The sequence below is a fragment of the Bombina bombina genome, chromosome 3 (assembly GCF_027579735.1).
Source record: "Bombina bombina isolate aBomBom1 chromosome 3, aBomBom1.pri, whole genome shotgun sequence".
NCBI classification, from domain to species: domain Eukaryota; kingdom Metazoa; phylum Chordata; class Amphibia; order Anura; family Bombinatoridae; genus Bombina; species Bombina bombina.
In genome coordinates, this window is record NC_069501.1 from 49,357,289 (window position 1) to 49,367,379 (window position 10,091).

The 10,091-nt window shown below is 38.5% G+C and overlaps 1 protein-coding gene across 1 annotated transcript in view; it reads left to right on the forward strand.

Moving 5' to 3' along the window:
- TIGIT (T cell immunoreceptor with Ig and ITIM domains) overlaps positions 1 to 9,533 on the forward strand; it is a 44,556-nt gene extending 35,023 nt beyond the window's left edge. The window contains exon 4 of the mRNA XM_053704525.1: positions 9,136 to 9,533. Coding sequence (XP_053560500.1) covers positions 9,136 to 9,294 — 159 coding nt within the window. The 3' untranslated portion in view covers positions 9,295 to 9,533. The remainder of the gene's footprint in view (positions 1 to 9,135) is intronic.
- Positions 9,534 to 10,091: the final 558 nt, after the last annotated feature.

Sequence of the window (10,091 nt, forward strand, 5' to 3'; positions counted from 1 at the left end):
TGATGCAACCAGTTTCATATATAATGAACCCTTTGGTCTTATCATGTATAAATAATATATATATCTATATATATATTATTTAATAACACTCACAGATATCCTGACACTGAGGAAGGTGATGTGTCAGTCACACAGTACACAGAGTGCCATACTGTACCCTGAGGAATGTGATGTGTCAGTCACACAGTACACAAAGTGCCATACTGTACCCTGAGGAAGGTAATTTGTCAGTCACACACTAGACACAGTGCCATAAAGTACTGTACCCTGAGGAAGGTGAGGTGTCAGTTAAACAGTACACAAAGTGCCATACTCTACCCTGAGGAAGGTGATGTGTCAGTCATACACTATACAAAGTGCCATACTGTACCCTGAGAAAGGTGATGTGTCAGTCACACAGTACACAGAATGCCATACTGTACTCTACCCTGAGGAAGGTGAGGTGTCAGTCACACAGTAGACAGAGTGCCATACTGTACTGTACCCTGAGGAAGATGAGGTGTCAGTTACACAGTAGACAGAGTGCCATACTGTACTCTACCCTGAGGAAGATGAGGTGTCAGTCACACAGTACACAAAGTGCCATACTGTACTGTACCCTCAGGAAAGTGAGGTGTCAGTTACACAGTAGACAAAGTGCCATACTGTAATGTACAACGAGGAAGGTGATGTGTCAGTCACACAGTACCCAGAGTGCCATACTATACCCTGAGGAAGGTGATGTGTCATTCACACAGTACACAGAGTGCCATACTGTACCCTGAGGAAGGTGATGTGTCAGTAACACAATAGACAAAGTGCCATACTGTACCCTGAGGAAGGTGATGTGTCAGTCACACAGTAGACAAAGTGCCATACTGTACTGTATCCTGAGGAAGGTAATGTGTCAGTCACACAGTGGAGAAAGTGCCATATTGTACCCTGAGGAAGGAGATGTGTCCGTCACACAGTACACAAAGTGTGATACTGAACTGTACCCTGAGGAAGGTTATGTTTCAGTCACACAGTACACAGAGTGCCATATTGTACCCTGAGGAAGGAGATGTGTCAGTCACACACTACACAAAGTGCAATACTGTACTGTATCCTGAGGATGGTGATGTGTCAGTCACACAGTACACAGAGTGCCATACTGTAGTGTACCCTGAGGAAGGTGATGTGTCAGTCACACAGTACACAGAGTGCCATACTGTAGTGTACTCTGAGGAAGGTGAGGTGTCAGTTACACAGTAGACAAAGTGCCATATTGTACTTTACCCTGAGGAAGGTGAGGGTGTCAGTCACACAGTAGACAGAGTGCCATACTGTACTGTACCCTGAGGAAGCGGAGGTGTCAGTCACACAGTAGACAGAGTGCCATACTGTACTATACCCTCAGGAAGGTGAGGTGTCAGTTACACAGTAGACAAAGTGCCATACTTTACCCTGAGGAAGGTGATGTGTCAGTCACACACTAGACAAAGTCCCATACTGTACTGGACCCTGAGGAAGGTGATGTATCAGTCACACAGTACACAAAGTGCCATATTGTACCCTGAGAAAGGTGATGTGTCAGTCACACAGTACGCTGAGTGCCATACTGTACCCTGAGGAAGGTGATGTGTCAGTCACACAGTAGACAAGGAGCCATACTGTACCCTGAGGAAGGTGATGTGTCAGTCACAAAGTAGACAAAGTGCCATACTGTATCCTGAGGAAGGTGATGTGTCAGTCACACAATAGACAAAGTGCCATACTGTACTGTATCCTGAGGAAGGTGAAGTGTCAGTTACACAGTACACAGAGTGCTATTCTGGATCCTGAGGAAGGGGAGTTGTCAGTCGCACAGTACAGAAAGTACCATACTGTACCTTGGGTTATTATAAATGTGAGAATAGCAAGATGGTTTTAGTATTATATAGTATAATATTATTCTATGTAGCTGATTCACTAAAACTGGCAGTAGAAAAACTGGGGTTGCAGCATTTGCAAAAATACAATGGCCTGCATGTGGTCTAAGATTTTATGAAGACACAGGTGCCAGGAAAAGGTTGGGCATATAGCTGATATAATGTGTGGTACAGGTACAGGTATACATTATGAGACCCCTGTTTGGCATATTTCTGGTATAATGTGGGGTACAAGTACCAGGCATACGCTATGAGATCCCTGTTTGGCATATAGCTGGTATAATGTTGGGTGCAAGTACCAGGCATAAGTTATTAGATCTCTGTTGGACATATAGCTGGTATAATATTGAGTGCATGTACCAGACATAAGATTTGAGATCTCTGTTGGGATATAGCTGTTATAATGTGGGGTACAGGTACCAGGTTTAAGTTATGAGATCTTTGTTGGGCATATAGCTGGTATAATGTGGACTACAGGTACCAGGCATATGTTATGAAATCTTTTTTGGGCATATATCTGGGATAACGGGGGGCACAGGTACCAGACATAAGTAATGAGATCTCTGTTGGGCATATAACTGGTGTAACGTGGGGTACAGGTACCAGGCATAAGTTATGAGATCTCTGTTGGGCCTGTAGCAGGTTAAATGTGGGGTACAGGTACCAGGCATAAGTTATGAGAACTCGGTTGGGCATATAGCTGGTATAATGTGAAGTAGTGGCACCAGACATAAGTTATGAGATCTCTTTTGGGCTTATAGCTGGTATAATGTGGGGTACAGTTCCCAGGCATAAGTTATGAGATCTCTGTTGGGTATGTAGCTGGTATAATGTGGGGTACAGTCACAGACATAAGTAATGAGATCTCTGTTGGGCATATAACTGGTGTAACGTGGGGTACAGGTACCAGGCATACGTAATGAGATCTCTGTTGGGCATATAACTGGTGTAACGTGGGGTACAGGTACCAGGCATACGTAATAAGATCTCTGTTGGGCATGTAGTGGGTTTAATGTGGGGTACAGGTACCAGGCATAAGTTATGAGAACTTTGTTGGGCCTATAGCTGGTATAATGTGGAGTAAAGGCACCAGACATAAGTTATGAGATTTATTTTGGGCTTATAGCTGGTATAATGTGGGGTACATGTACCAGGCATAAGTTATGAGATCGCTGTTGGGTATGTAGCTGGTATAATGTGGGGTACAGGCACAGACATAAGTTATTAGATGTCTGTTGGGCATGTAGCTGGTATAATGTGGGCTACATGTACCAGGCATAAGTTATAAAATCCCTGTTGGGCATGTAGCTGGTATAATATGGGGTACAGGTACCAGGCATACATTATGAGATCTCTGTTGGGCATATAGCTGGTATAATATGGGGTATAGGTACCAGTCACAAGTTATGAGATCTCTTTTGGGCAGTTAGTATAATGTGGGGTACATGTACCAGGCATAAGTTAAGATATATCTCCTGGGCATGTAGCTGTTATAATGTGGGGTACATGTACAGGCATAAGTTATGAGATCTCTGTTGGGCAGATAGTATAATGTGGGGTACAGGTACCAGGCATAAGTTAAGATATCTCTGATGGGCATGTAGATGGTATAATGTGAGGTACAGGTACCAGGCATAAGTTAAGATATCTCTGATGGGCATGTAGATGGTATAATGTGGGGTACAGGTAACAGGCATAAGTTATGAGATCTCTAATGAGGATATAGCTGGTATAATGTGGGGTACAGGTACCAGGCATAAGTTAAGATATCTCTGATGAGGATATAGCTGGTATAATGTGGGGTACAGGTACCAGGCATAAGTTAAGATATCTCTGATGGGCATGTAGATGGTATAATGTGGGGTACAGGTACCAGGCATAAGTTATGAGATCTCTAATGAGGATATAGCTGGTATAATGTGGGGTACAGGTACAGGCATAAGTTAAGATATCTCTGATGGGCATGTAGCTGGTATAATGTGGGGTACAGGTACCAGGCATAAGTTATGAGATCTCTGATGAGGATATAACTGGCATAATGTGGGGTACAGGTACCAGGCATAAGTTAAGATATCTCTGATGAGGATATAGCTGGTATAATGTGGGGTACAGGTACCATGCATCAGTTAAGATATCTCTGTTGGGCATGTCGATGGTATAATGTGGGGTACAGGTACCAGGCATAAGTTATGAGATCTCTGATGAGGATATAACTGGTATAATGTGGGGTACAGGTACAGGCATACATTAAGATATCTCTGATGGGCATGTAGCTGGTATAAACATTATGTGGGGTACAGGTACAAGGCATAAGTTATGAGATCTCTGATGAGGATATAACTGGTATAATTTGGGGTACAGGTACCAGGTATAAGTTATGAGATCTCTAATGAGGATATAGCTGGTATAATGTGGGGTACAGGTACAGGCATAAATTAAGATATCTCTGATGGGCATGTAGTTGGTATAATGTGGGGTACAGGTACCAGGTATAAGTTATGAGATCTATAATGAGAATATAGCTGGTATAATGTGGGGTACAGGTACCAGACATCAGTTAAGATATCTCTGTTGGGCATGTAGATGGTATAAACATTATGTGGGTTACAGGTACCAGGCATAAGTTATGAGATCTCTGATGAGGATATAACTGGTATAATGTGGGGTACAGGTACAGGCATACATTAAGTTATCTCTGATGGGCATGTAGCTGGTATAATGTGGGGTACAGGGTACCAGGTATAAGTTATGGGATCTCTAATGAGGATATAGCTGGTATAATGTGGGGTACAGGTACCAGGCATCAGTTAAGATATCTCTGTTGGGCATGTAGCTGGTATAATGTGGGGTACAGGTACAGGCATAAATTAAGTTATCTCTGATGGGCATGTAGCTGGTATAATGTGGGGTACAGGTACCAGGCATCAGTTAAGATATCTCTGTTGGGCATGTAGCTGGTATAATGTGGGGTACAGGTACAGGCATAAATTAAGTTATCTCTGATGGGCATGTAGCTGGTATAATGTGGGGTACAGGTACCAGGTATAAGTTATGGGATCTCTAATGAGGATATAGATGGTATAATGTGGGGTACAGGTACCAGGTATAAGTTATGAGATCTCTGATGAGGATATAGCTGGTATAATGTGGGGTACAGGTACAAGGCATAAGTTATGAGATCTCTGATGAGGATATAGCTGGTATAATGTGGGGTACAGGTACAGGCATAAGTTTGTGCTTGACGTTTAACCCATATAACAATGCTTGCAAGGATCATATGACCTGATGTCTCAGTAGTTCATAAAACTGGTATTATTAGGAGGCTGTGCATCTGCTCTTATGGATTACTTGTGCTTATAACTGGCATAACGGAAGCTACAGGTACCAGGTATGTGATTTGAGATTAAGATGGTGTAATGGGGTTTGCAGGGGCATGCATTTGTTATAAGTGGGTATAAAACTGGCATAATAATTGCTGTGTTCACCTTTTATCTAATTTTAATGTCTCATTTGGTTAACTGATTCACAGTTCTTGCTCCTTAATTTGATCTTTTGATATGTTTTAAAAAAGATTTTATAAATGTGCTTCCGCTTCAGTAGCAGAATATTTTATATATTGAAGGTTTTGCCAGCTAATTTATCTGCACACACTGCCTGACTGTCTCTGATCCGTGATCCGTATAGTATAGAAGAAATCTCTGAGTCATTACTAGGTATTAGAATAGGGGGCGATAGTAAGCGCTGAATAGCTTAAAAGGCTGGAAACTAAATTCTGGCGAATAATTTATTCCATATACATTCAAATTAAAATCACAGATAAAATGTTAAAACACAATGTTCATATATAAATACAGTAAAATTCTGTTCATGGATCCATGAAATATTCCAGGAGTTTTGTACCTGGCTACTTTAGTTATACAAAACCTTGAATGTAGCTATCTTCAAAGTTCTTATGTGTGTTTAGGATAGATTAATAAGTCGGTTACCTGACTTTGGCGTTCTAGATATGGTTCTATTGTCAGTGGATGAAAAAAATGTGTGGACTGTGGTTCAGATCAGACCAATGTGATGTGTAACAATAAACAATAAACAATATATCAACTTTCAAATAAACATTAAAATCTCAGCACATGATGGTGTAAAAACATTAGTTCAAACTTCAATATAAAATTAAAAAAATAATGCAATAATCAAAGGCGTGTGAGATCCGTTACCGGACCAAGTGGAGGAGGGGCTGTGAAAGAACGTGACGTTGATGCAAAAAGTAGGTGTTTAACCCCAGAGAAATGTGAATCCACACTAGCGCTAGTGAAAAAAAAAAAAAAAATTTCAAAAAGAAAAAAATATATAAAAAATATATATAAAAATAAAGAAATATAGAAAAATATATATATAGTTCAATGTAGATCAATCTTGAACAGATGAAAAAATGTGAGACAGATGAAAATAATGTGAATCTTCAAAAATAAATGAATAATCCCCTTGAAAAATAAAACAAAATTATCCGCAATCCAAAAGTGTAAAATTACGTAAAACAAATATAAATTTTGATGGGCAAAAGTCTAAGGCCTCGCTTCCATTGAGTCGTAATTCAGTTTGCGTGCACTCGCAAACCGTTAAATATGCTGTTGAAAGCAATAGCGTTTAACGACTGTTTCCAATGGCGCGTTATACCTCTATATCGGCTTCCGGACTTCGGCTGCCGAAAAGATTTTCGCGTCCCATAGAAAGTAATAGAAGCCGTTAATCGATAAATTATACCAGGTTTCCAATGAAAGCGCTAACCGTTAATACATTGTCGGAGGCTGTCGATACATTGAGAAATATTACCCCCAGCTCAACTAGGTGTAAAAGAGGAAAATTGTGCTTTTTGAGACCTATTTTCTATTGAAATGATAAAACTTGCAAATAATGCAAGTGTTTTAATGTAGAAATAAATTGTTATAAGTAATATTTATTGTTGTCTCATGTATAGAAATAGTTGAACTTATATTCTAATAGAAATATCAGTATATATTTAAATATAATAATATATGCAAGAACATATCTACCGAATGCAAACTAGACCTATGCCTAGGGCAGCAATAAATATTACTTATATTTATGAAGTGTTAAATATAATTATATTAGAAAATAGTATTTGTTTATTAAAAATATGGATAAGTGTTTTTTTATTTTTCTTGAGAGGCGATCACAGGTAAAAAGCACGGACGTTAAACGTAAATTCTATAGCGTAAGGTCGGGTTACCTTAGCAACTAATTGATTTTCAAGAAATCCGACGTCAGATGGAAGCGTTAACACAACGTTAATTTACAGCTACACGAAAAGAGCGACTGCGCGCAACACGCTAATCTTTTCAATGGAAACCTGGTACTAAAATGCAGCCGTAAATTACTTTTAGCTGTCGGCTGCTTCGGTAGCTTACGGCTCCATTTTTAACGACTCAATGGAAGCGAGGCCTAAATTGGCAGAGATTCTATATAGGTGCTCCTAAACACAGAGCCGCTTCAGCACCCTAGGTGCCAGATCCGGAGGTCGTAGTTACCAACTGGTAAGTGATATTGTTAGTGTCTATGATGGAAGTCCATATAGTATATATAGAAATGTTGTTCATAAAGTCAATATCACAAAAATGTAAAAATATAAAATGATGAAAAGCCTGAAAGAGAAAAAAAGACTAAAAGATAGTCTTGAGAAAGGCCAAATCGTGGCCGAAACGCGTTGACAGACATACTGGTGAGCTTGATTCTTATACCACTATTGTCCCTTATATACAGTGTTGCACTATTGTTTCTTCTTTTTTTCTCTTTCAGGCTTTTCATCATTTTATATTTTTACATTTTTGTGATATTGACTTTATGAACAACATTTCTATATATACTATATGGACTTCCATCATAGACACTAACAATATCACTTACCAGTTGGTAACTACGACCTCCGGATCTGGCACCTAGGGTGCTGAAGCGGCTCTGTGTTTAGGAGCACCTATATAGAATCTCTGCCAATTTAGACTTTTGCCCATCAAAATTTATATTTGTTTTACGTAATTTTACACTTTTGGATTGCGGATAATTTTGTTTTATTTTTCAAGGGGATTATTCATTTATTTTTGAAGATTCACATTATTTTCATCTGTCTCACATTTTTTCATCTGTTCAAGATTGATCTACATTGAACTATATATATATTTTTCTATATTTCTTTATTTTTATATATATTTTTTATATATTTTTTTCTTTTTGAAATTTTTTTTTTTTTTTTTTCACTAGCGCTAGTGTGGATTCACATTTCTCTGGGGTTAAACACCTACTTTTTGCATCAACGTCACGTTCTTTCACAGCCCCTCCTCCACTTGGTCCGGTAACGGATCTCACACGCCTTTGATTATTGCATTATTTTTTTAATTTTATATTGAAGTTTGAACTAATGTTTTTACACCATCATGTGCTGAGATTTTAATGTTTATTTGAAAGTTGATATATTGTTTATTGTTTATTGTTACACATCACATTGGTCTGATCTGAACCACAGTCCACACATTTTTTTCATCCACTGACAATAGAACCATATCTAGAACGCCAAAGTCAGGTAACCGACTTATTAATCTATCCTAAACACACTTTGAAGATAGCTACATTCAAGGTTTTGTATAACTAAAGTAGCCAGGTACAAAACTCCTGGAATATTTCATGGATCCATGAACAGAATTTTACTGTATTTATATATGAACATTGTGTTTTAATATTTTATCTGTGATTTTAATTTGAATGTATATGGAATAAATTATTCGCCAGAATTTAGTTTCCAGCCTTTTAAGCCATTCAGCGCTTACTATCGCCCCCTATTCTGTTACCTACTATTTAGCCTGCTAGGAGGCTAATCTGTTAGTAAGCTTAAGGCCTTTTTATAAACTTTAGCGCTCGGTACATATACCTAAGTATTCATTACTAGGTATTATGCAGCCTAGTGAAGTATAGATATTCCAATGTTTGTAAAGTTGTGGCCAAATAAATAAAATAGAATATTATTTTATTATTGATTAGACAAAGCCAGATAAGGCTGTAGTTCAGCGTTTTATATGCATCCAAATTAGAGACATTCATTACATATAACGTCACCTAATCAAGCTAAGTGTATTTCTGTCCAACTTTATTTTACATTGTGTATATGAGGCACGTGAATGTCTGATTAAGCTAATAGACGAGTATCATGAACAAACTCTAATACTTTTTTTTCTTACAGAAGAAAACAAGACTGAAATCTGTCAAACAAAGCTCAAGTCCATCTCTAGCAAGATCAGCAGACCGTATACAGCAGAGCCTGGCTACTGTCACTGTCACACATGAAGAGGACAATGATGGCCCAGAATACTTTAACATCTGGCTATACCAGAAACCCTAGCAGCAATTATATGGCAACTGGATGGTGTGGATGCACACCTATATGTGCTAATATTTCATCATTACACCATCTATGACGATGCAAGTGTCATGTGTCACCTGAGGAACTTTTATTTACAATGTTTATTGTCTTTTCTTTGTTGGGTCACAGCACCTGGCACTGATGGTATTACTAAACCATTAATACTGCTGGATTACTATTTTCACAGACCAGTATTTAATAAAATGATTGCTAAATAATTGGAGTTTTCAGCTGTGTATTTGTGCAGAGCTGTCCTACTGAGCAGGTTGTTATAGAAGATTATCACATTGGTGCTGCTTGTTTCTCTCATATGGTCAGAGCCTTATTTTTCTTAGGCTACTATGTTCTATATCCATTGCACCTCTTTGATAGATATTTAGCACTTTACATATATATGCTAGTTGCCATGCTGAATCCTTGTAGACTACAGTATGCCAATTAGGTGACATCAATGTCCTATAAGACACAGATCATGTGATTTAGCACAAATAGCACACTCAGGTCACACTTTGTCATCTTAGTGAATATAGGCCAGTTACACTGTTACTTTTCTTTATAATCAAAGCAAACATCTATGTGTGTCAGTAGATCTCTGTATGTGTGTCACTGTATATCTGTATGTGTGTCACTGTATATCTGTATGTGTGTCACTGTATATCTGTATGTGTGTCAGTAGATCTCTGTATGTGTGTCACTGTATATATGTATGTGTGCCACTGTATATCTGTATGTGTGTCACTGTATATCTGTATGTGTGTCACTGTATATCTGTATGT